At 55.3% G+C, this 24,786-nt stretch overlaps 2 protein-coding genes across 8 annotated transcripts; one reads left to right on the top strand and one right to left on the bottom strand.

The window, feature by feature from the left end:
- Window positions 1-4,007: 4,007 nt before the first annotated feature.
- Window positions 4,008-14,335, bottom strand: HEMK1 (HemK methyltransferase family member 1). 3 transcript variants are annotated; one of them, XM_007088585.3, is made up of 11 exons: window positions 14,257-14,335; window positions 12,858-13,237; window positions 12,468-12,559; window positions 12,062-12,155; window positions 7,904-8,038; window positions 7,510-7,574; window positions 7,183-7,232; window positions 6,150-6,258; window positions 5,206-5,301; window positions 4,941-5,054; window positions 4,008-4,777 (listed from the first exon to the last, which is right to left on the bottom strand). In XM_007088585.3, the coding sequence occupies exons 2-11, from the start codon at window positions 13,083-13,085 to the stop codon at window positions 4,717-4,719; spliced, it is 1,044 nt and encodes a 347-aa protein (XP_007088647.1). In that variant the 5' UTR covers window positions 13,086-13,237; window positions 14,257-14,335; the 3' UTR covers window positions 4,008-4,716. The 3 variants fall into 3 exon arrangements, with proteins under 3 accessions (XP_007088647.1, XP_015395927.1, XP_042834963.1); XM_015540441.2 differs by lacking the exon at window positions 5,206-5,301; XM_042979029.1 differs by lacking the exon at window positions 14,257-14,335 and having other exon boundaries at window positions 4,009-4,777; window positions 12,062-12,193; window positions 12,896-12,984.
- Window positions 14,336-14,493: 158 nt separating this feature from the next.
- Window positions 14,494-24,171, top strand: CA2H3orf18 (chromosome A2 C3orf18 homolog). Of its 5 annotated transcripts, none has more exons than XM_042979026.1 (6): window positions 14,494-14,688; window positions 17,120-17,233; window positions 17,589-17,977; window positions 20,646-20,671; window positions 21,201-21,348; window positions 22,593-24,171. In XM_042979026.1, exons 3-6 carry the CDS (start codon window positions 17,744-17,746, stop codon window positions 22,671-22,673), a joined length of 489 nt encoding a protein of 162 aa, XP_042834960.1. In that variant the 5' UTR covers window positions 14,494-14,688; window positions 17,120-17,233; window positions 17,589-17,743; the 3' UTR covers window positions 22,674-24,171. The 5 variants fall into 5 exon arrangements, 4 of the variants coding, with proteins under 4 accessions (XP_042834960.1, XP_042834961.1, XP_015395941.2 ...); XR_006214799.1 differs by lacking the exon at window positions 14,494-14,688 and having other exon boundaries at window positions 14,901-17,233; window positions 22,593-23,571; window positions 23,796-24,171; XM_015540455.2 differs by lacking the exon at window positions 14,494-14,688 and adding an exon at window positions 14,901-16,015.
- Window positions 24,172-24,786: the final 615 nt, after the last annotated feature.

Below are 24,786 nucleotides of genomic sequence, written 5' to 3'. Positions count from 1 at the left end.
TTATAAGGACGCTTGTTGATTACACTGAACTCATCTGAATAATCCAGGATAATCCTTCCATTTCAAGATCCTTAACTTAATCACACCTGCAGTTCCTTTTGCCATGTGAGGTAACACATTCACAGGTTTGGGGGATTAGAACACAGACATCTTAGGGGCCATTTTTCTGTCTGCCACAGGAGGGGTAGGGTTGCTTTGCCAATCCCAAGCCCCATCCAGAAGCCTGGTCCAGGACTGAGGAGTCCTGACAGGGGATCAGGCCGCTGTTCTGGCCAAGACTCTGGGTGGGGGCTGGCCAGGGCCCAGAGCTCCAGGAAACCTGGCACCTGCCCCCGTTGCCGCCAAGAACAGCCTGTACTCCTGGCGCAGCCACTGTGCACAGATCAGGTGCACTTGAGCCCATTAGTAGCCATGGCTTAACTCGGACAGCTGCCTAGCTTGGGTGGGAGGCTGGGCCCTCATAGTTCTTCTCTCCCTATTGACCAGAATATGCAAAAGCTGCTGTCAGATCAGACAAGAGCCACACAGGAAGTTCAAGCTCCATTCTAGAAAATACACACATCGTTGGTTTATGAGTGGACATTACTGACCTTAGGGTATGCCAGACCCACATGGGGCCCTAGAGAGATGAGGGAGACAGGAAGGTTTCCAAATGCATGGGGCAGAATGTCATCGGTGCTGGCAGAAGTTTGGGCTAGGAGCATGGTATGTAGGAGGGAGGGAGGACAGAGGGATCAGGGCGGGTGTTCTGGAGGAGGCAGCATCTATGTTGGAGCTTGAAGGGAGGGGAGGGATCATTTGGATGGCAGTGGTGGGCAAGGCATTCCTGATGGGAGACACTGCCTGGGCAAAGGGAAGGAGGTATGTTTAGGGAATAGAGAGTTCTGCGAGGAAGCTGCAGTCCAGGGCGGTGGACAAAAGAATCCGAAGGTGGACAGGGAAGGACATGCTGGCCTGAAAAGGTTAAAGCAGTTCTCAAAGCCTGTCAGCAGTGGAACACTTTGTTCTGATGGAAGCTTACTCAGAGCACTGATGGGGCTTTGAAAGGGGTCCACACAGGGCCTTTCCCACAGACATCACCAACCCCCTCCCACCTCTTCAGACCTGGACTCTGCAGGACACAGTGACCATACTTAAGTCATGAGGAGACAGCCAAGGGTTTAGGGCAGGGATTGGCAGCAGTCAATGGCCCAGGGTCCAGGTACAGGGTGGTGGCAGAAAAGGGTTTAGGGGCGAGGTACCTGGGTGTCTCAGTCAGTTGTGTCTGACTTCGACTCAGGTCATGATCTCACAGTCTGTGAGTTGAAGCCCCGTGTTGGCTCTGTGCTGACAGCTCAGATCCTGGAGCCTGCTTCAGATTCTGTCTCCCTCTCTCTCTGCCCCTCCCCCTCTTGTGCTCGTGCGCTCTCTCTCTCTCTCTCTCTCAAAAATAAACAAACATTGGGACACCTGGGCGGTTCAGTCAGTTAAGCATCCGACTTTGGCTCAGGTCATGATCTCACAGTTCATGGGTTTGAACCCCATGTCAGGGGGCTGTCATGTCAGCTGTGCTGACAGCTCAGAGCCTGAAGCCTGCTTCGGATTCTGTGTCTCCCTCTCCCTCTGCCCCTCCCTGATCATTCTGTCTCTCTCTGTCTCTCAAAAATAAATAAACATTAAGAAAAACATTTTTAAATAAACATTAAAAAAACTTTAAAAATTAAAAAGGCTTTACGAGTTTAGGGGTACATTTCAATAGGGCAGCTAGATGGGCCCCCATGGAGAAACCTAAGGGCAGTTAGGACAAGCACCCAACTGTGAGACAAAGCCTGTTTCCTCAACTGTCAGCAAACAGGATGGAATTGCTTTCCGAGTACATCAGTCAAGGACTCCTACACCCCCTGTCCATGCTTAGGGTTGGCTGAAGGAGCCTGGAAGGTCAGTAGGCACATCCCTCAAGATCTCAGGGGTCTGAAGAGCCTGGACTCTACCATCAGCTCCATAACACATGCTGGGGCAGGGGTGGGGGGTACTCATCTCTTGCTTTGGCCCCAGGAAGGAGGGAGGAGATAGGGCAGGTGAGCCTGGCTTTCCGGGGCAGAGCCACTGATTGTTGTGGCCTGGACCTCAGGGCATTCAAGTCCTAGTGCAGAGAGGAGGTGCTGAGGGAAATCTAGGCGGCCAGACTACCAGCCTCTTGGGGGCTCCATCTCCAGAGAGCAGGTAGACGTCAAGAGCCCAAGAGTGAAATCCCTGCCTTCCCTCCTTTCCAAACTGCCATGTCTCTGCCTGCTTTGTCTTGGTGTCAAGCACCAGACAGACGCATAAGGGTACAGGCCCTCCCTGTGTCTCCCCACATGTCTGCTCTCTGGAGCAAGCGGTGAAAACACAATGCCCCGTCAAAGGTGCATCCCGCGGACTCCTCAGAACCATCCTATGAGATAAAGCACAGGGTCCCATTTATCAGGTATGAAAGCCAAGGCTGAGGGAGGTGAAGTCATCTGGCCAAGGTCACATCCTGATGAGGGGCAGATGCCAAGATGTGAACTCAGGGTGGTGTGGCTCCAACATCAGAGCTCAATGTCCAAGGCCCAATCAAGCCAGTGCTGTATGTGGTCCCCACAGGGGTCTCTGGCCACCCCTCTAGCTGCAGGCTTGAGGCCCGGCCCGCCAGTCCACTTGGCCTGCATCTCTTTATCAGAGGAGTCAAGCCTCATGGTTTTCTAGGAAGGTTGTCTCCAAAGGTTGCTCCTGCTTCTGTGACCCCAGCTGCCGACACTGTAATTCCCATCATTATGGTCTCTTGGGGTGACATATCCACATGCTTGCCAAGACCTTTCCTCGGTGATAGGTCCAAGGCCAGGAGAGTGAAACCATCAGGGAAGCCAGTACTGGCTGAGGTGTGGCCCAGGCTGTGGAACAATGGGGCAGGTTGCCTTGAGATGCTGCTGAAGACAGCAGGAGCTGAAGGGCACAGGCAGAAGAGATGGGCGATACTGGTAAGGACCTATGTGGGCAAAGGTTGGAGAGCACAAGGGGGCTCAGAAAGCCAGGAACCTCTCTCTGGCTGTGCCCTACAGCACCCTCCCAGGTTCCTTCCAGGCAGCCATGATGGAGAGTCCCTGATCCTCCTCAAACGAAGTCAGGAGGAGCTTAGAGTCCATGTGGCTGGCATTGGGCAAGGAGCAGGTCACAGGAGCCTTAGGAGCTGCAGTGTGGCCCCTGCTAAGGCAGATGTGACCCTCAGCACAGTAGGGGAAGGAGTGGGTCACTCAAGCCAGGTATGAGCCCAGCAATACAGACTCCCCAAAGGCAGGGACCTAACTTCCCATCTCCACTTGGCTACTTCCCACCACGGGATGTCAGGCAGGCCACATCTTCTCTTGGGGAGTCCCTGCTGAAGGAGTGAGGATTCAGATGCCAGCTCACACCCCACCTGGCTGACTGAGGCTAAAATGAGGCTGCCACCTTACACTGGCCTTGGAGCCAGAAGAGCCAGCTTCTTGCAGGGAAAGGAGGTGCCCGAGGTCCCAGTGCAAGACACAGCCCTGGAGCCCAGCATCCTGGCTTTAGCAGAGAATACTGACCACCAGACCATACTGCCTCTGGCCACCATACCACCAGGTCAGGCCCTTGAAAGTGCCAGTGGGATGAGCCAGTCTGGTCTGGCATGTTCCTCAGGACCCACTCTGATGCAGATTCACACCAGCACCTGCCAACTGGGAGGCTTCCTGTCGATGTGGACAGAAGGGCTGGGCTTTCGGGCCTCCTGGTGGCCACAAGTCTGCACAGACCAGAGCTCGGGTGGAGGTCACAACCAGCTACCTGCGCTGTCTGGGTTTCTCACTCTCCCCAGCTCCAACCAGGGACAGATGGGTTACCTGAAACTGCAAGGTCAACTTGGAAGGAATGTTTTAGCCAAAAGCTATGAGAATAAAAAGTAAACATAAACGCTGCTTACTCCTTACTGGCTCAAGCCTTCAGTGAAATAAATGAGGATAGGTGACCCCAGAACTGTGCACCAAAGACCCTCAGCCCAATCCCCTCCAGGAAGCAGGCAGTCAGCTCTGAGCTGAAGTTCAGATGATACTCCTGTGCTCAGAGCCTAGACCCAGTCAGGGTGTGTGGGAGTGTACCTAGGGCAGTTGAGGGCTAGGTCGAACCCTAACAGTGAGTTGATTAGTCCCAAGCCCCTGGCATCCAAGGCCAAAAGGAGCAGCCATGTGCCTTTCTCCACACTGCACTCTCACACTCCCACCAGATGGGAGACTGATGGCTAGTCCTGCTGGAGCAAGAGGAAGCTCTTACTCCCAGCACTGCCTGGGGACAAGGGGACAGGGGACCCACAAATCACAGTAACAAAACATTAGACGACTATTTGTTGGTCTCTTGACACTTTATTGGCCATATCTCCCAACATCCCCAAGGCAATTCCACTCACAGAGACACTGAGCAACCTACCCTTGGCCACACTGGTGTGATGGGAAGCCAGAATGGGAACCTAGGTCTGCTCAGCTCTGAGCCAAACTATGGATGTCCTTGTTCTTTGCCACCCCAAGAAGGACATCCCCACCCTTGCTTCTATCCCCAAGTCTCCCAGAAATGTGGAGCTTGGGGAATCACAGAGCCATGGGAAATGTCATAAGCATCTGGGTTCTAGAAAGTGCCATCACCTCCCTCCAAGTAGCATTCCAGGAAGAAGGATCAGCCAGGCACTCTGGTAGGCTGGGGCCCTGGTCAGGCTTCCATAAGGCAGCCACACTGTGGCCCAGACCTCCGGATATGCAGGAACCTGGGCCTAAGGAGACAGGGACAAGAAGCCAATTATTGCCTGAATCCCAGGGGATGAGCAGAGTGTGGGAACAGCATACTCTCCCCACAGCCAGAGCTGTGGATGGCCTGAGTGGAAGAACCAGTGTGGCTATGACTATGGAGGTAGGGGTGGGGTAGGTAGAGCTCACCTCCCACAGAAATCCTTGCGCACAGCCACGAGATCAAGGGACAGGTCAGGCCGGCTCTGAAGCCAGCTGCCAACAAGCTCTGGATGTCTTGGATCCACTTCTAAGAAGATGCTCCTACATGGAGGAGAAATGGGTCAGCTCAACCAGGCAGGACTAGGACCTGCACTTCTGGGTTACCTGGACCGGGAGGCGTGGGGGCAGAATGACTGTCAGGGCAGGCCTAGTACACACTGGGACAGATCCAGGAGACCTGCCCTATCCATACCCAGAGTCCTTCAGAAGCCAAGGTGCCAGGGCCAAGATGTGGGTAATGATGTCCATGCCCTCCTCCCCACCATCCAGGGCTACTGGGTCTTCATAGCTGAAGGGAAAACAGTGGAAGGTGAGAGTCTGGGACAGGGGGTATCTTAAACTGAGCAGGGCCCTCCACAAAGGGGCCCCATGGAACTTACACTCTGGGCTGACAGGAAAATCTGAGGACACAGAGGGAGGAGACCCCAACAGCAGCTCTGATGCCCCTACCTCCTATAGGCAGCAGCCCACCAGGCAGTGCTGGGAGTGCTTAGCGAATCCCACTGACTGATAGCGAGGCAAGGCTGTTCCTATGCTTAGTCTGCAGGGGGGGGGGGGGGGGGGGGGGCGGGGCTTGGAACTAGCTAGACCATTTCTGAGAGCCTGGAAAGGGGGAGCCAGCACCTTGACCCACATTACCGCTGCCTCGTCCAAGGGATCCTGGGCTACCCCTAGTTCTCAGCCCTTGTTTGAGAACAGGATGACTCACAGTAAAGCCTGGAGTAGGGTCTTAGTCCCAGCCTTCTTGCTAAGCCCCTACATGACCTTGGACCAGGCACCTTCCCTCTCCGGGCCTCATTCTTCTGTAAAATGATGTACCCATTTGAGCACCTTCTATGTATTCTATACAATGTCTAATGTCATTCATTGTTAAGTCCTCCTCATGGCCCTACAAAGGTCTATCACTCCCCTTTCAAAGGCAGGAAATGAGGCTCAGAGAAGTTCAGTGGTCTTAAGTGGGAAGGCAGAAGCTAAACCGAGTAGGTCTGTGGGCTCTTAAGTGAACCTCTCTTTCAACATCACTGTCCCTTTCAGTCCCCTCTCCCTCCCTGGCCCTCCCAATGGTGTAGTTCCCCCAGGGCAGACACATCCCCCAAGGCCTTCTCAGGCCTGGCTCTCCCCTATCATACCCTGTACCTGCGGATCTCAGGGGCCAGCTGCTCCATGTCTTGGTGGAAGATGTAGGGAGGGTTGCTGACGACCAGGTCCATGGGGCCCCAGGGCAGGAGGTGTGACCAGCTCCCCTCTATGGTCAAAGGGAACACACAGCAGAGACTAGGTGGCAGCTCTACCTGCCACCATGTCCCTTGGGTAGTCTCCCTCCCCAAGCCACACCATGGGCCTATCTCTGGATCTGATAACCCAGACCTGCAAATTAGTGCCCAGGGTCCCCGGCCAGCAGCCTGGCCAGGAGCATGTATACTCTGAGATGGCAACTTTTCACATGGAATATCCTTGCCCTCTCTCCCTCCTCTCAAATCTCAGCTCAAGTGCCACCTTTAGGAAGACCTCTCTGCTTGGTCAATGCAAGAGCCTCTGTTCTCTGTAACCCTACTGGCCCTGCCATATGCTGCCCCATAGCCAACATGGACTCAGTGTGTGGAGGGCATGCCTGGCTTTAGTCAGTCAATTCCTGGCAACTCTGCTTGTCCGTTCCATCCAGGTGCCAGGTGCCACACCAGGTGTATCACTCTATGGAGGGTGCATATGAGGCTCAAAGATCTTATGGATATGTAATGAAGCCAGAACTGCAGCCAGAACCCAAGAACACTCTGCAAAGGTGTGGCTGAGCTGTGCTGTGCCTGGGCCAGGCAGGAGCAGCATGGGTAGGCACTAAAGTATTAAAGTATTCTGGTCCTAAAGCTTTTCTCCTGAGCTTCTGCTCATCTCTTGACAACAAGCAAGCAAGCCCTAGTTAATCTCACTAGTTACAGGGGTTCAGAAAATAACAAAGACCCTGTGGCTGGTCCCTGCATGGGTCAAATCAGCCCAGGAGGCAGCAGGGATTTGCAGGATTGGTCTAAGATACTGTGTGTGTGTGTGTGTGTGTGTGTGTGTGTGTGTGTGTGTGTGTGTGTGTGTATGTTGGGGAAGCCCTCCATCCATCTCTCCACCATTCAGCACCTGTGCTGAGGATCCCCACCCCAAGGAAGATGGGTAGGGAAGATACCTAAAGTCACATCCAGGGGAACGATCTGAATTCTGTCCAGCAACCGAAGCCTGAAGAGATGGGAAGTGAGGGTGAGCACAGGGGAGGCTCCTACTTGTGGCTACCAGGACTGTGAGAATAAACTCTTCTTGGACTGGCAGTTATCTGGTGCCCACTGTCCTTCATAACCCTGTGGGACCCATGCCAGGCAACAACCCCCCCCCCACCTCCCCTTTCTTAGGAGTAGAAAACAGACATCAGTGAGTTTAATACCTGAACAGGGATTGAGACCAGGTCCCAAAGTCAGACTTCCCCAACCCTGACCTTCTGTCTCCGCAGCCCGCCTACCTCTGAGCATTCTCCTGGGTCAGGCAGATGGCAGCTTCTCCTTTATCCACAGCAATGACTCGGCTCTGCCCCAAGAATAAATGATGGGTATGTAGGGGGCAGGGTGCCTGGAGAGGCCAGGGCTGGGGACCAGAGCTCTCCTCCAACCCCTACCAGAGAGGAGGGAAATACCCAACAGCCATTCCCCTCTCTGTAGCCAGGGTCTGGCCAGAGAAAAGGGGAAAAGAGTTAGAGGCTATGACCATGATAGGCTGAGGGCAGCCCTGTCTTCCCATATCTGGCCACCTCCTCTCAAGTGCTTCTAGCAGAAATGGGTGGGGAAAGGATCTGTGGGACAGTGAGTGGTAATCCCAGTCTACTCAGGGTGGGGCACAGGGACGCAGAGGGGGCTCACCTGGGGAAGCTGAGTCAGCAGGCTGAGGGAGATGGCTCCCGATCCGCAGCCCACTTCCAGGATGAGGGGGCCACCTTGGGCTCCCATTGGACAGGAACTCTGGGTCACTTCTTTCAGCACCCATTCAACCAGCTCCTGTGAGGCAAAGGGGTCTGGATCAGAGTTAGTGACAACCCAGCCCTCCAGGGGGTACTGGCACAGAGGCCCAAGCATGGTTAGAGGGGTCAATGTAGGGGGTGTCTAAAGCTAGACTGAACTTTATGTCAGGCCATGGGCAGGTCACTCTGCCTCTCTAGGCCTCAGATTCCCCACCTGTGAAACTGAGTGCATGATAACCCACCTCATCAGGATGCTGGGGACATTAAACAGAAACACATTCGTGAGACATGGGTCCCATTCCTGGTACATGTTAAGTGTTCAATAAACCTCAGCTAGGCCTTTTATAGACAGCCTCTGTTTTGTGCACATGGCAATGCTAGAACCATGCCTGATGTTCCTCGACCACTTCCTCTTTGACTGGCCCTGATTCCAGAACTTTCCCTCCATTAATCTGTTGGATCCTCACAAATGGTCCATGAGGAAGCTAAGGCCCAGGGGTCAAGGCCCCTCCTGGAGCCTAGTTCACAGCTCATTATGGCCAATTATCAGGGGCCAGAGTGGCCCCAGCTTCTTCATAGAGCTGAACTTAGAAGTCTCCCAGGGAGGGACAGGGAATTGCCTCCATGGAGGTGGGGCATAGTAGGGAGAACACAGTCCCACCTAAGCCCCATATCTGAAGAGGGCTGTGGCATGCATACACAAGGCATGGGAATAAGTGGGCATAGTGTGGTGGGAGGTGCCTGATTGCACCTGCCTTGGGGGCCTGGGGACACTTATAGACACTGTCACTTTGGAAACAACAGGCTTTCAAGTCTTGTCCACCCATCTGCTACCTGCAGGGACTGTGCATGAAAACCAATACAGGGTGGAGGTGAGAGTGGAGGGCTGCTGCTGCCCAGTAGCCAACTGTTTCTAATGAGCAGTGGAGTGAGGGCCCAAGCAGCCAGGCATGGAACTGGGAAAGGGCAGTGTGCTTCCTTCTCAAAGACAACCCTTAGGAGAATTTCCCTACTTGGGACTCCTGGAATCCTAGGCAGGGCTGGCTCAGGAATGGGCAAAGGGGTCTGCAAGTGGGTGCTCCCTTCATCTACAAACAGGTCCACCTCTCCAGAAAGGCTTCCTCACCCCCACCGCCCCACCAGGCTCTCTCTACCATGGCTCCTCACCATGAGTCTAAAGTCCAGGATGCAGTTTGCCTTTCCTACCAGACTGAAGGCTCCATGATGGGAAGACCAGGAATCTAACCCATCACAGTGTGTCCCACAGGCAAAGCCTGACCCTCAGAGGGGCCTCCTGGCCACTTTCCAAGTGCTGGGCAAGCTCTCAGTGGTCGTGGGAAGCTACCCTCTAAGTCTCAGACTCCCCTAGGTCCTCCCAAACTCCCAATATCAACAGTCAAGCTCAACAGCTCCAGATCACTCAGACCCATTTGCCATATAAGCTCCTCAGTCCTGAGTCCCAAAAGGCATTTTATCCTTCCAGGCCCCCCAATCCCAGGAGCAAAGCTCACCTGTGCCCAGGGTAGTAAGTTCAAGGCAGGTAGGACTTGGCCTATGGGTTGAACCCTTCCTGTTTCCCTCACTTGCTCCCACTAGTCCTGTACCAGGCACTACTGGAGATTGCAGGGGTGCTTGCAGCAACCTGGGCCCATAGCACTGGGACTACCATAGCGCGAGAAGTCTAGAGCTGTGGTGGAGAGATTGCGGGCTCAGCACTGAAGCCACATACTGAGCATCTGGTAGGACAGCTGAGGCTTGTCAGGGGTGTGAACTTCTCTTGGTTTCCCGGCCACAGACAGACCTACTCTGGTTGGAGAATGACCCCTTGGACAGCCACACTGGCCAGCCACCTCAGAGAGACACCCCTGACCTCAGAGAGACATACAACATACATGAACGGCCATCCCAGGGAGCGCATGAAGCTGAGTGTCCCCTGGACCCTCTATTACACTCCAGACCACTTGAGGATCAACTTGGCTATGGGACAATTATAGGGGTAGAGACCACCTGCAAGAAGTCCACAAACTTTCCTCCTCACCAAGTGAAGAGCCTCCAGCCTCCATCAGCCTGAAATTGGTGGCTCGTTAGAGGAGGCTGAAAGCTGAGCTGGCCTCAGACTCAGGGCACCTCTTCTAGGTGAGTAAGGGAAGAATCCAAAACCATGATGGGGTGGGGGTAGAAGGGAATGTGGGGAACAGACAGCTTCCGTCAAGAAGTCAGCCCAAGGCCTCAGCAGGACCTGACTGCTGTGAGTACCCTCCATTCGGATGTTCTGAGACAGCAGCCCCATGAAGGTGGCACTGCCTCTTTCAAGCTAATCACAGATAAGGCACTGAGCCTCCCATACCCCGCAGAGCCTCATCTTGCCCAATTGGATACGAATGGCTCACACTCTCAGCCTTGGGTTTCCCACTGTACACACCGCCAGCCTGGGGACTGAGCCACCTTCCCACCCACAGGGAAAGCCCAACTCATCGAGCCACATGCCACCTACAGCTTCACATTTCTGACTTCTGCCCCCATCATCAGAAACTGTCCTCCAGTGATAGAAAGATCACAGGCACCATGAACTGTTCCCTGCACCCATTCTCCCTACTCCCTGCCACAGGCCACGTCCTCTCAAGTTCTTGGTAAAGCACCCCCAATGTGGCTTCACATTGGGGCAAACCTGGCAAGTTCTCAGAAATGTCTGCACAGTGAGGTGAGGACCTGACCTCCCAACCACAGCCTCCCCCTCCGTTCTCCCCTCCCCCTGCTCCTTGCAACAGAGCTGCTCTCTGGCCCAGACCCACACAGGAATGGGGGGCCCACATGTGAGCCAGAAGTCCACATTCCACATTCAGAACCCTGGAGCACATGGCTGGTGTCAGATCAGCTCTGAGGGGACTGAAAGGTCATCATGGTAGCTTCCCTCCCATGTCCTGACCCTTGGCAGCCTCAGGAGACAGTAAGTGAGCTCCCAGCCAGAGGTCACATGCTTGGGAAAGACACAGGGTAGCCTCCCAAAAACCTACAGGTGGCAGACCACCACTTCCTGCTCTGGATCTCCGCATTCCATCCCAGCTCATCCAATCCCAGATGGGACAGCCCTATGGGAGATGTGGGGCCCTGACCCAGAGTCAGAAAGTCCGAGTGCTGCCCCCACGCTCCTTCCCCTGGCAGCCCTGTGACTTTAGGTGGTTCTCAGATCCCCTACTGTCCCTCCCAGTGCTGGGCTGTAAAGTGAGGACCTGGCCTCTGAACCACATGATGTGGAAGTGAATGGGGTCAGAAGGTTTCTTGGCCAGGGGAGAGAGTCTAGGAAAATGAGGTGGGACTCTGGGTACCTGTCTGGGCAGGTGAATGAGGTATGATCTTTCCTAGGAATGTTTGTATGCCTGGGTACCTTTTGAGAAACACTCCTTCTCAGAGCCTAGTGCCCTCTAGCTTGCCCATCAGCCCCCACACAGCCCCATCCACCTGCTCTGTTCTCTCTGGCTCCCTATAAGGTCAAGGGGAAGCCCAAGAAGGGCTACAGAAAGCATCTCTCCCACAGTAAGGGTGCCTTACCAACAGACAGTATCTAGGGCCACCCAATCCCTAGTCCTAGTAATATGAGGGACACGGGTGATTACCTGACCAGACAGTGGATCTAAGAGAACCACCAAGTCACAGATTCCCTGGCCCAATCCTTTCATCATCTGGGCCCAGAGGGGTCAATGACTTTCCTGAGGTCACATAGCTGTACCAGGCCTCCAGGTGTCCAGCTGGAGCCCTATCCACTCCACCCACACCTCCTGAGATAGGAGGAAGGCACTTTCCCCCCATGGATTGGATAGGCCATGTCTGGGAGCTAGGACATTGGTCTGGGATGTGAGGACACTCAAGGAGGCCAGAAGGAGACCTCTACACTCTTGGCCCCACCTACCAAGCCTTCCAGGAGACACCAGTATGGAAAAGGAAGGCTTCTGAGGACAATAATCACAGGGCCCCAGCGCCCCCTGGAGGAAATCTGGAGCAAGACAGGTACCCTAAACCCCACCCTCATCCCCATCCTGCCCTGTCCTGGTGCCACACCTACCTCAGTTTCCGGGCGAGGGATGAACACTGGGGGGGCCATCTTCAGACTGAGCCCTTGAAAGTCCCACTCCCCGAGGATGTACTGCAAAGGCATCCTGCAGAGGAGGCAGCTGGGTGACATCAGTGCTAGAGCCTGGACCAATAGGACCATGACTGATTTGAGAGAACTTGTGGGATACCAAAAGCGTCAGGGTCGTCCTCCTTGCCCCAGGACTCTGAGCCAAGGCCTTCCCTCCCTCCCTTCTCCCTTTCTACTTGCCTGACTCCCCTCTCATCAATCCTTCAGACCAACACCTTCCTAGTCCTTGGATACTTTCCTCCTCCCTGACCACAAACTAGTTGGGCTGGAGGAAATCAGACATCTGTTCCCCACACAGAGCCCTCAGGTCTGGCGCATGGATGCTCACCTTTGCAATCGGCAGCTACTCAGCTTCTGCACGTGCTGTAGCTGCCAAGGACTCAGGGGCTGGGTCCGAAGTACTGGTCTCAGGCTCTGAAACTGCCCCACAGAGAATGTGAGTGGCTGCCTCCCCTGATCCAAGGGCCTGACCCAGGTTTAGATGGACAATGTTTGTGGGCCCAACACTGACCACCTTGGTCATCCCTGGATCCCTACTGCCTGGCACACACTGTAAACGTTAGCTGGATGAATGAATAAGTATCCATCTAAGACATGCCTTCAGAAAAACCCCATCACTCTTAGCTTAGCATTCTCAGTGGGGCAGAAAAGCCTGGATGTTCTTCCCTAAGGTTCTCCCTCCCCCATTTTCTGCCCTCTTAACAACACTGCACTTAACTGTTTTGGCTCCAAGGACATGAGCCACGATGTACTCACTGGATGCCTGGGCCTCAGGGATGCCCCTCTTCTCAAAGACTGCAGTCCAGTGGCTGACCACCTCTGTGGCACTCAACAACCCAGCCAGGGGCAGATAGGGTTGCCATGAGCTGAAGGCCCAGCCCCTGGTGCCTCCCTTCCTTCCCAGGCCAGACAGGAGGGCCCGGAGCATTCGGTCCCCAAGCTCCATGTCTCAGGGAAAGGCTCTCCTGAGTGCTCCCAGGTCCCTAAGTCTTCCAAGTGATGTCAGCTGCTGAAGATGGGTCACTGGCTCCAACCAGGTAGAGATGGTCACAGGCTCTGGCTCCTCAAGGTGGCTCTGCTCCAGATGTGACTGCCAACCTGCAAGAGAGAAGAACCAGGAGAGCAGCTGAGTCTTGTGTGACCCACTCTTCCCTGACCTGCTGCCTGAGAGAGGGCACGCTCTTGCTCTGCTACCTCCTTAACTCCATTTTAGACCCTCACCCACTTATTTGATTCTTCTTGTCTTGGCCAATTATGTTTTCATCATGTTTTTAGCTGAAGTGGGCTGAACCCAGAGCTCAGTCCCTGGTGATGGGTCGGGGCTCAGGCTTGAGGGCTGAACAGATCTGTATCATCTAGTGTGTGCGACTTGGGAAAGTCATTATTTCTGAGTTCCAGTGTCCTCCATAAAACAAGGAGAATAATATCAACTCCACGTGAGCAGTGCAGCAGACAATGAAAGTTGGCCTGAGAGTCAGCTCAACACATGGGAGGGACTCAATGTTACATGCTCTTAACTAATATTGCAAGAAGAGAGGAGATTGCCTTTGCTTGGGAGCTTTGCTTTTGACATTTTGCATGTACTTGACTGATTTGTATGCTAAAATTCTCCCCCTGCCCCGTTTAACCCATAATCCTAAACATCAGCATAAATCCCCAGCCAAAAAGAAATTGACGATTATTTGTTAACTTTATACGTAAGTTATCACAAACAAGATTTAACAGAAGATTTAAAATTAGTGGTCCCCTTTCCCGTCGCACGGACTAAGGTCCAAACTCGCATACTGAGCACCTGCTAAGTGTCACACCTTCAGAGACCAGCTGGGAGGGAAAGCGACTTGCCTAAAATCACCTCGCTAGCACTGTCCCAGGCAGGACACAAACCCACGTCCTCCGGTCTCCAGAGCAGCTCGGTCCACCCGAGCGTTGCCCCAGGAGGAGCCAAGGCCTGAAGTCCGGGACGCAGCTTCCCTCTCAGCTCTGCAAAGCATCGTTAATGACCCAGGCAAGGTCGCCTCTCCCCAAGCCTGTTTCCTCATCTATATAACGCGGAGTGGGGGTCTCGAGAGTGCTGCAGTCCAGGGGCACCCGTCCCGGTTCCCATTTCTAGCACATACCGGCCTGAAGAATTACCGCGCCCGCCCGCCCGGATGCAGAAACTGCCGGGGCATGGCCCCCGGATATGCAAGACCCAACGTGAGCACCCTCGGACGCCCTGCTTCCGGGGTCGGTGCTTCTGAGAAAGGACTCGGGCGGACCCGGTTGCCCAGCTCCAGAGTTCCTAGTGCTACTGGGTTCCACCCGGGAAGCCGCTGCGGGCTGTTGAGGAGGCTGTGAAAGCCACGCGGGGTGCACCGGTAGTCCACCCGCGCCAGGGTGCGTGGATGTGTGGGAGGTTGCGCCCTAGGAGCCAGGTCTCCCCATTCTTCCTGAAGGTCACGGAGGGGACATGGCCCCAGCCCGCGGGGACTACTACGAGCTGGCATTTGGGTACCCAGCCGCGGTGGTGCGTGGTCAGCCCCAACGGGGCTGTAAGCAGCCAGCCCAAGGTTTGAGAATTGGAGTGCGATGTCCAGGGGCGTGGTCTAGCGTAGCCTCTGCACAGGCCTAGCAGCACTTGGATGGATTCCAGTGTTGGGGACGGTAGCAATCTAAGGGCGGGACCCAGTGTTCAAGACCTGGCCGAGAGTGGTCCGAGCCGCGCTGGGGGCCAGGGGTCACCAGACCCCAGGGCCGCTTCTGACCCTCTTGTTCCCAGGTTTTAGGGTTTGGATGCTGGAGACCTGGGTTCGAACTCTGGCTGTTGCCAGCTCACTCGGCCTCAGTTGCTCCTTCTATAAAACTCACGGCAGTGTCCCACAAAAGTGTGACCTGCTGACACCCTCCTACCACCAGGATCTATTGTTAACTAGATCACTGTTAACTACTATTAAACATGCAGTTTCCTGGGCTCGGTCCAAGACCCTTAATCCTCGTAAACTCCCTTGAAAACCCGAAGATTAGAAGGTATCCGAGGGTCCCTCCCCTGAGATGATCGCGCTGTGGATGGAGGCTATTGTGAGGAATATATGTAGGATTGTGTCAGGCTGCCCAATAATAATACCAATCCAATAATAATAATACGATCCTGCTCCCAACTTCTCTGAACTAAGCACCCCATTTCTAGCCTGGGGTGGGCGTTTACCCAAGAGGCCTCTCAGTAGAGCCCATCTGAGCAGGAAGCGAGCCCCAGGGAGGGGAAGCATCTTGCTCTAGGTCACAAAACCATAGAGGGGCGAGCCAGAGTTCAATGGAGGTCCAAGGACTCCCAGTCCAGTGCTCTCCCCGAGCCTTCAGCGTCCGCCTGCGTTTCGGACGCACGCGTCTATCTCGGCGGAGGTAGAGCTCCGCCCGAGTTCTAGTGCAAGAAGGGCTTAGCCATCCAAGGTCCTCTACCCTACTTCAGCAAAGGCCACGGGGAGCGAGGGGTGATCTGCAAGAACCGACACCCAGTGTCCGGCTCCTGGTGGGGGCGGAGCCAGATCAGAGCGACAGGCAATCGGGCCAGTGCCGGGCAGGCTCTGGGCCTGACAGCCAATCGGGAGCCAAGAGCGCGGAGCGGGCAGAGAGGCTAGGCACTGGAGCATGGGGGACCCTTGGGGCTACTCGCCTCTGCCCCACCCCCGCGGTGGGTCCAGGCCCCGCTTGTCCCGGCCCAAGCCGACTGAGCCGGCACTCACGGCTGCCGGCGGTGCGCTGTAGCTGGCCCCGCCCCGGCTCGGAGCGCACTGGGAGGGCGGACCTGGGGTCGGACCCGCAGTCCCCGGCTCTGGCCTCCTGCCGATCACCACCACCCCTAGCCTCTCCGGCTGAGCTCGGCGTCCCAGAGAGGATTAAGTAAGTGCTGAGGTCGCAGCTTCTGTGCAAGAATGGAGGAATCACAGAGTCGCAGAGCGGGGATGGGGATTGGAGCAGGGAGGACTGAGGAACCTGGTAGAGAACGGTATGCGGGTTCTCGGAGGTCGCGGTGCCAACCCATTTCACCCGTTTCATTCTCTTGCCCTTTGGACCCTCAGGCAGTCCCAGACAGTGATGGGCAGGGCCTTTTCTCTGCTTTGGATCGAGGAATAAAGAGAGCCCAGAGCAAGAGTTAAGGGTCTGGCCCAAGGTCATGTCTGGGGTCAGAGGCAGAGCCAAGAAAGAACCCGGGGCTGCTGACGCGTTCAGCCTAGCTGGAGGGAGAGGGCAGAGAGGGATGAACCCCCATATCCCTCTGCCAACCTTACCCCTTCCTAAGGAGTCGTCATTGGTGTGTACACTCCTCACACACACACACCCATGCACCTGCACAGGGAGGCACCCCACATACACCCATGAGCTAGGACAGGGAGGTATGTGTGCAGCCATGAGCTGTGTATCTCCCCCTTCTCCCTAGACCTGCCCTTAGGCAGCTTGAATGGGCCCCCTTCCCACCTTGCCTTACCCTGCGCCCTCTGGCCTGGGAAGACCTAAGCCACACCCTCTTGCCACATCTCCCACCCTCTCATCCCAAGGGAGGAGGGAGGGGAGAAGAATCATCTCAGAGTGGGTGCTCCATCCCTGCATATGAAGACACACTCCCTGCTCACCTGGTTTTTCCTTGTCTCTGGCAGCCCCTAGCTCCCCTATGGAGGTCCAGTGACCCTAAGAGCCTGCAGAGAAGTCGTGCCAGAGGAGCTGACCTTAGCCTCTCTCCCCTTCCTGCCTCCTGGGCTCTCCACACCTGCCCTGCCCCACTGCAAACACAGCCTGGATCACAAAATTGGCTGGGTCCAGGGGCTTCTGTGGCTCCCCTTTCCCAAGTGGGCTGCCCAGTGGGGAAGGTCTATACGTTGGGTGCTTACTGTGGGCAAGGGTTGCGCTGAGCTAAGTCTTTTCTAGGAACCAGTTCATTCTGCCATTTTAACGATCCTGTGAGGGAGGTGGGGTTTTGTTTTTGTTTTTGTTTTTGTTTTATCTCAGACTCAGGAGAACTGAGACACAGAAGTGGAGTGACATGCCTAAGGTCATCTGACTCTTGGGCAAGTGTTTCCCTCCAGGAAAGGAAAAAGCAGTATTTTTTTCTCCAAGCAGGAGGTGAGGCATATGGGGGGCAGGGAGTGAGGAGATGGGAAATGCAGGGAGTAGGGGTGGGAAGGTGGCTATTACACAGGGGAGAGACTTTTTCTTTCAAACCTCCCCACCACCTTTCACATCTTCCAAGTATAATCACTATGGTTATCATACCCTCAGAGAAGGGGAAGGGCTTCATTTTCACCTTCCTAAATCCACATGGGAACTGTACATAAGTAAAGCACATGTCCTGATGTCCCTTGAACTTGCCTTTGCCCTCAAACTTTTATTTCCCCAGTGCCTTCAGAACTTAGGGGTACTTGATGTTACCACTGAGTCCTGTTCTAAGCCTCATGGTTTTTTATTCTTTCTTTTCCAGCACCCAAGGAGCCAGGGAGCTCCCTTTATCCAAGGAGTTGGCAACCTGCAAGTATAGTGGGGGGCCACAGTCTGGGACACTACTGATGTCAGAATCAAGTTGGCAGGTTGGCTGACCACAGGCAGTCTCTCAGCCAGGGCCCTCCCAGCATCAGCATGAACTCCAGGATCCCATCTGCCAGGGGCTGGTTCAGCAGCCGCCCACCCACCTCTGAGCCTGACCTGGAGCCTGCCACAGATGGGCCAGCTTCCGAGACCACTACCCTCAGCACAGAAGCTACCAGCTTTAATGACACCAGAATCCCTGATGTGGCTGGTGGCACAGCTGGTGTGGGCACAATGCTTCTGTCCTTTGGGATCATCACAGTGATTGGCCTGGCTGTGGCCATGGTAAGAGCTGGCAGGCTGGGGCTGACCCAGATGGCCGTCAGTTGGAGGAGGGTGGTCAGTGTTTAGATCTTAGAAACTCTAATCAGAAGATAATTGTCTGTTAATGATAGCACGATCTTCCCCTTCTCCAGGTATTTTTCCACTAGGGACCCAGAGACCAGAGAGGCTGCCTCCAACTGGAAGAACCAGAGAAGGTTCTCAGGATACATGGTGTCTTGAGCTGGGCCATGGGGGCCATGTAGGAGTTGGAGAGGGGGTTGTTCCAGGTGGAGGGTCCTGATGGGCAAAAGTTGGGAGGCAGGCAGGGGTTTCTGTGAGCAGCAAGCAGGACAGTGAGGCAAGTGGGGGGAGGGGTGCCATAGGAGTAGAGGCCAGAAGGCGATGGGAATAGAACCTGGGCTGCAGAGTAGGGGTGGGATGCTCTGGGCATGGCAGCCTGCTGGCAATGTTCATTCACTTGGCAGTTATTTACTGGGCATCTGCCCTGGACCAAGCCTTCAGGTCCCCAGGGACTAGGGAGACAAGGTCCTGCCCTGTGTTTCTTTGGGGAAATAGGAGACAGATAAACCAAGGATGCCAAGGGCAGCCTAGAGGGACTGAGTTGGGGTGCACCTGTGGTCCCCTGGGTGGGCTGACAATGGTGGCATCCTGGCCACTGCCCCTCGCAGACTCTGATGGCTAGCCCTAGGCTCAGGACCAGGTTGCTCTGGCAAATAAGGCTGTGGATGGTCCATCCATGACCTGGCTGGAGCTACTGTTAAACCAAGGTTGCCATATGGGCCCTGTAGGCTCCGGATCACTGCCAGGGAACAACTCCTGGCCAGCAAGCAGGGCCAGGATGCAACACACAGAGTGAGCGGGCTCCCTGGGCAGGAGCAAGGCAGAGCGCCAATGTTTCCCCATGGCACCAATGTGGCAGTTAAGTAAACTGAAACAATCTTACCTCAGGGAAAATGTGGGGTCTGGAATCTGCCCTTATGACTCTAGGCAAAAGATTTTGTCCCAGGAATTTGGGAGCACTCCCTTACGTTTCATTCTGGAGGAACATTCAGAGGGCCAGGATAGAGGAACTTCTTGCCCAAACCAGAGAGGTAGGAAGATTGTGGGACAAAGGCAATGGAGGGCAGAAAATAGCTCTTGGGCACTAGGGAACAGGTTCAGAGATGCTCCCTGAATGCTGCTTCCTCTCCTCTCATGCCAGCCCCCAGCAGGGCCATGTTGGGTATGAGGAGAGGCAAATCAGTGCCAGGTTGTGTGTCTCACACAGATGGAGTCGTATGGGAGGGCTTCCTGGAGAAGGCAGCACTGCAGCTGGATGGTGAGGGGTGGGAAGATTTGGAAGGAAGGTATGTGGGAGGGTGGTGTCAGTAGGTGGCGCAGAGGGAACAGCAGGACCATGGCATGGAGATTGGTTAAAGGTTTTGGACTCTCGTGAAGACCCGTCTGTAGGACAGGACCACAGGGCAGTAAGGAGGGTTTGGAGAAGGGCCAGAGTAGAGGGAGTAGAGGGAGTCCAGGTGCTTGGGCTGAAGCTGCTGGTTCAGGGCAGATAGGGGGCTGGGTCTGAGACCTGGAGCTCCCCCAGCATCCTTTCCACAGGACAGCAAGGGTATCATCCATATGTGACCCCTGGAGGGGATGGAAAGCAAGGGGCAAGTCAGTTTCTTTTCAGGCCTTTGGGGTTTCCGAGGAAACAAGCAGCAAGAGGAACTCTGGGCCAGGCTGGAAACCAAACCAGATTCAAGCTGTGAATGAGGCACAAAGGATATGAGAGCCACAGAGGACAGACTCTAGGGACATGGCTTTTCCCCAGGCAGAAGTGGTCATTCTCCTGGCAGCCAGAAACCACCAGTTTAGGGAAGAGCCAGGTGGTGGCAGAGGTCCCTGGAGTCCCTGCCCTGGTGGCCAGCCCTTCTTTCCTTCTCAGTGCTTTGTATCAGGATGTTCTGCTCCCACCTGGAGTTCTTAGGTCTTGCACGTTTCCTCAAGCTGCCTAGGCCTTTATCTTCCAGTCTGTACCATGGGGATTAGGACCCAAGGCCTTTCTACGTTCCTCCAGCATCCGAGCTCCGGTGTTCAGTCTGGGCTGCTATTCAGGGGCTCATGCTCTCCTTCCCAGGCCCCGTCCACTGAAGCCCATCAGCCTCCCATGGAAACCTCAGAAGCCCAGCCCAGAGCCTTGCCTAGAGCCACTGCCCTGCAGAGTTTGGCCACTACCTCTCCCCTGTTCTTTTTGCCCATCCATGGCTCTGGGGAAGCCATGTACTCCCTGGGGAGAGTTGAGAGGAGAGGGCGTGCTGAAATCTTCCCTCCCCCCTCAGCCCTGAGGAGTCTGAGGCAGGTGCTGAGTGGCTGAAACCACAGTCTATATTGGCAGAGATAGGGTCCTCCTGTCTGCAGGCCAGGCCTGACTGCGTGGTCTTCCCAGGCTGGGCTCCTCAAGCACGGGCCTGCTCCCCACCTCGAAGCCCAGGCACTGTCAGCAGCTGATAAATGTCAAAAGGAGGCACAAATGCAGATGTGTGTGTCCCTGGGAGGGAATCCCCTGAGGACATGGGGACCCACACTTCTCCCCATCGTCAGCTTCAGGATGTCCCCTGTCCCAAGGGACTGCTGACTAGTCAGGGACTTCATTCCCAGCCATTTGACACTGCTCCTTCTCTTGCAGGTTTTATACATCAGGAAGAAGAAGAGGTAACTCCCCAGTTGCCACCCAAAACTCCAGCCTGTTGGCAGTGTTGGGCTGGACTCCAGGAGACATGGGTGGGAAAAGAGAGTCCCACCAACATTGGGGCCCCTCTCCCTGGTCAGGGAGTCAGGTCCTCTTCTGCCCACTCATGGCTGGGGATGAATACTTTCCCTCCAGGAGTGCTGAGCCACCCTTACCCCAATACCCTGAGTTCCAGGTTACTGACTCCCCTACACTGCCTGGCCCGCAGAGGCTGTGGATCACACACGGCCCTGGCCTATGCAGTCTTCATGGACCCCACAGATGATGCCTCCATGGGCCATGGCCCCATCTGGTCCCAGGAGTGGGTAACTAACAGAGGGGTGGAGGTGGTACTGCAGGTACAAAAATAGCTTTCATTTAATCCCAGAGGAAACCTCAGGCCCCCTAAGCATAGCTGTGTGCTATGGCTCAGCTGGGCATCAGGCAGGGCCCGGAAGGCTGGAGGGAGGGCAAGGACCTGCCATGCCCCCAGCAGCCTCCCCCCACCCCCAGGCTGGAGAAGCTCCGCCACCAGCTCATGCCCATGTACAACTTCGACCCTACGGAGGAACAAGATGAACTGGAGCAGGAGCTGCTGGAGCACGGGCGGGATGCTGCCTCCATGCAGGCTGCTGCCTCTATGCAGGCCATGCAGGGCAAGGTGGGCACTAACCAGGCTCCCCACCCAGGCTGCAGGCTGCTCATGAGTCCTCTGCCCCCATCCCTCCCTCCTTTCTCATGCAGCTTTCCAGCACCTGCCATACGGTCAAGTGGGTATATGGGTTTTGTCAGGTTTGTTTAGAAACAGGTAGAGTTTCCCTGTGGCCACCTATAAACTGACTACATGAGGCCAGGGCAGCCCTGGAATCCAGCCCAGCTCTACCCCTGCTAACGTAGTGATCTTGGCAGCCCCTTGGCCTCTCTGAGCCTCTGCTTGTCTGCAAATGAAAGTCCTAATTCTTGCCCTCTGTGCCCCCACGCCTTGGCTAGGAAAGCAGGAGAGGACTGATGGGAGAGATTGTTGGAACTGGGAGGCTGGTGCCTCTGCCCCCTGAGGGCCCTGGTCCTGAGCACATCATGATTGGGGTCAGATTCTGGAACAGGGGCACCCCTGACTACACTAGGGGGTTCCTAGCAACTGACAAACCCTGGGTGTGTGGATACCCCAGCCAAATTCACCTCCTACATCCAAAGGGTTAGGTACCTGTGTGGTCACCCTGTCAGAGCCACTGGGCTGCATGGCCATTTGCCACCAGTCCCTAAAATTCCCAAGGGCCAGAGCAACATGAGGAGGCCTGGTCTCCCCCTGACCCATGAAACCCCTTTGCATTTCTCCTTGCCTTGACCCCACAGGTTGTGGGGGGAGGGGGGGGGGAGGCGCTGGCCCTGCCAGGGCAGAATTAGGAGACTGGATTCAGGAAGAGTCCAGACTGGGAGTCCAGAGACCTCCTGATTTTGCCACCAGTTCTGTGGCAACTGATCAGGACCCATTCCCCACTTGTGATATTTGGGAAATCAGGCTGAGAACCTTGGTCCACCCAGCCCATGGGACTACTGACAATTTGACAGTTGTTTCCTGTGTGCCTCCCTGCCTCCTCTGGTCCAGCCCCTGTGCTAGAGCTAGGGGATACAGAGGTGAGCCCCCTTCTGCTGGGAGAGAGTGGTGCATGCGTAATTAATCCAGCCTCTAGGCCCGCAGGGCAAGTGCATGCTGGCAAACTGGTGGTGGCTGGGGGGGGGGGGGGGGGGTCATCAGAGCCAGTTGGTATATCCAGGCTGAACTTGCAAGGAGAGCATTCCAAATGGAAGGCATAGCTGGTGCCAAGTGAAAACAGACAAACCCGGAAGCAAGGGTGGAGGTGAATGGCCTTGGTCAAGGTCCCTGATGCCCCTGTCTCTCTGCAGACCACTCTCCCCTCTCAGGGCCCACTGCAGAGGCCCAGCCGGCTGGTGTTCACCGACGTAGCCAATGCCATCCATGCATGAGTGCCCCGGGGACAGGCCTGGACTTCTGATGAAGACACCTGCCAGAGTGCCCATTGAGCTGCTCACTCCGTGATTGTTAAGACCTACTCTCAGGACCTGCCCTGCCAAGGCCCAGCTATTCCCAGGACCCACCTGCTGACTCTCCAGGCTCTAAGAGAGGCCCTGGCCAGGCTGGACATCTGGCTGCTGATGTCCCCTGATCTGAGGGCCCTGGCATGGAGGGCATCCCTCATGTCAGGAAGTTGAGAGCTATGCTAGCTTCCTTGTGTCCTCCCCAGACTCCTTACATCATGGTCTGCTCCTCTAATGTGGAGGAAATGGGGGGGAGACATGGGATGGGAGGGGAAAGGAGAGAGGAGTAGGGAGGGTTTCCCCTTTGTCAGGGAGAGACCTGTCTTCAGAATCTGGAGCCTCCTCTACAGTGTGGAGAGGCAACCAACTGGGTCGCCCCAGGAGAAGCCCAGGGATGAAGCAAGAACTGCCAAGTGGGCAAGGATGCCAGGAAGAGGGCTGCTCCTACCCAAGGCCCATCTGTATTTTGGAGGGTCCACGAGGCCTCCCAGCCACCCTCCCTGGCAGCCAGCTGTTGGCTGGGAAAGAGCAAAGGAAGTAGGGGACCGGGTGTAGAGGGACACAATGCCTGGACCTGCTGAAAGGCCTCAGACATGTGTGTGAATGTGCCCATGTGCAGGGTAGGATGTGCGTATCCCAGCACAGGGTAGGATGAAGACCTTCTGCATGGGCCCCAGCCTCCAAGTCCACCCCACCCCTTGATGTGTGTGGGAGCACCAGGATAGGCCACCTTCTCTGCCTTCAGTGTTTGGGACTGAAGGGAAAGGAAAGCCAAGGTGAAGGTCCTGCTGCCCATCTCATCTCTTCACTGGGCTCTACAAGCCAGGTAATCTGCTTCTGAAAATGGTTCCCTGTCCTGGTGTATATTGGGGATCTAGGGTTGTGGGAGAGGCTACTGGTCTGAGGGCAGTGGTCACAGGCTGTGGGCTATCTGGGGACTTCTGACTGCCTGAAACGGGACAGGGGTAGCCCCATGGGAAGCAGACCTATTTGATAGCATTTGATAGCATAGCCCACCCACCCATTGTCTACCCACCCCACATCCCTCAGGAATTCTTCTACCAGTCTGGGGCATGTGAGCAAGGCATGGGGCTAAGCCAGACCCCAGGAGCTGAGCAATTTTCTACTCTGAGCATGCATGCGCACGTGAGCATGCACAGAAGCATGCCCCCATGCCCAGCCTCGCCACCATTGCTGTCCTCCGCTTTCTGGAGGGGATGCGGGGGCAGCAGCAGAGACCTTCTGTTGGGCAAATACCACGTGTCAGGATGTGAGGGCCAAGGAGGCCCGTGTAGGGAAGATTTGGGATGTATTCCCTCCTCTAGATGCTATAAATACATTAGCACTTGAACCAACTGGAGGGCTGTGGGTAATTTAGGATGCACAGACGCTGTAATTTAACTCACAGCATCTCCATGTGAGAGCATTAAAGATGTAATTAAGATGTTTACACAAAAAGAGTGTGAGTCTGTGACACTTGGGGTGTGAAACACCAGGAGGGACAAGATGGGTGAAGGGCTGTGTGGGGGCCTGGCATAGTCACTTGGAGCCCAGCTATGAGCTGGCAGCTCCATTGGCTTTCCTTGAACTATCTGATGAAATGCCTCTGGCCCTGAGTTCAGGCTGCTGTGGGGCCTCGTGTCTCAACTGTGGGATGGAGTCACAATGCCTACCATCCCCTTGGGTGGAGAGGCAAAGTGCACCTTGTGGGACCTGAGGAAGGAGAGGGCTTGAGCCCCAAGGACTAGGGGGAGGTGTGGTGCCTGAGGATCCATAGGAACTGGGTCTGAAACACAAAAGGGAACACAATAATGTGGTCTTTCCCAGATCACAGGGTGCAGGGAGTGGGTAGAGTTGGGAAGCCTTGAGGTCATCTGTGTGGAAACCACCTACAGGGTTCAGAAGGGTTTGGGGAGAATGACACCAGGGTGACCAACTCTCCTGGTTTTCTCAGGACTGCCCAATTTTAGCATTGAAAATCCCACAAACCAGGACTCTAAGTGGTATTCAGATCCTCCCCTAAAGACCTGAGCCTTCAGGC

The sequence above is a fragment of the Panthera tigris genome, chromosome A2, assembly GCF_018350195.1.
Source record: "Panthera tigris isolate Pti1 chromosome A2, P.tigris_Pti1_mat1.1, whole genome shotgun sequence".
In the NCBI taxonomy this organism is placed as follows: Eukaryota; Metazoa; Chordata; class Mammalia; order Carnivora; family Felidae; genus Panthera; species Panthera tigris.
This window is presented reverse-complemented; position numbering and strand designations above follow the sequence as displayed.

What these genes read in the sequence shown, in the direction of transcription:
- HEMK1 (XM_007088585.3), bottom strand. Translation starts at nt 13,085, where the DNA reads ATGGAGCTTGGGGACCGAATGCTCCGGGCCCTCCTGTCTGGCCTGGGA. An exon ending in ATGTCCTTGGAGCCAAAACA is followed by an intron (nt 12,560 to 12,857) that starts GTTAAGTGCAGT and finishes TCTGTGGGGCAG; the next exon opens with TTTCAGAGCCTGAGACCAGT. An exon ending in TCCCCTGGATGTGACTTTAG is followed by an intron (nt 6,259 to 7,182) that starts GTATCTTCCCTA and finishes CTTTGACCATAG; the next exon opens with AGGGGAGCTGGTCACACCTC.
- CA2H3orf18 (XM_042979027.1), top strand. Translation starts at nt 17,744, where the DNA reads ATGAACTCCAGGATCCCATCTGCCAGGGGCTGGTTCAGCAGCCGCCCA. An exon ending in TACATCAGGAAGAAGAAGAG is followed by an intron (nt 20,672 to 21,200) that starts GTAACTCCCCAG and finishes CCCCACCCCCAG; the next exon opens with GCTGGAGAAGCTCCGCCACC. An exon ending in TGCAGGCCATGCAGGGCAAG is followed by an intron (nt 21,349 to 22,592) that starts GTGGGCACTAAC and finishes GTCTCTCTGCAG; the next exon opens with ACCACTCTCCCCTCTCAGGG.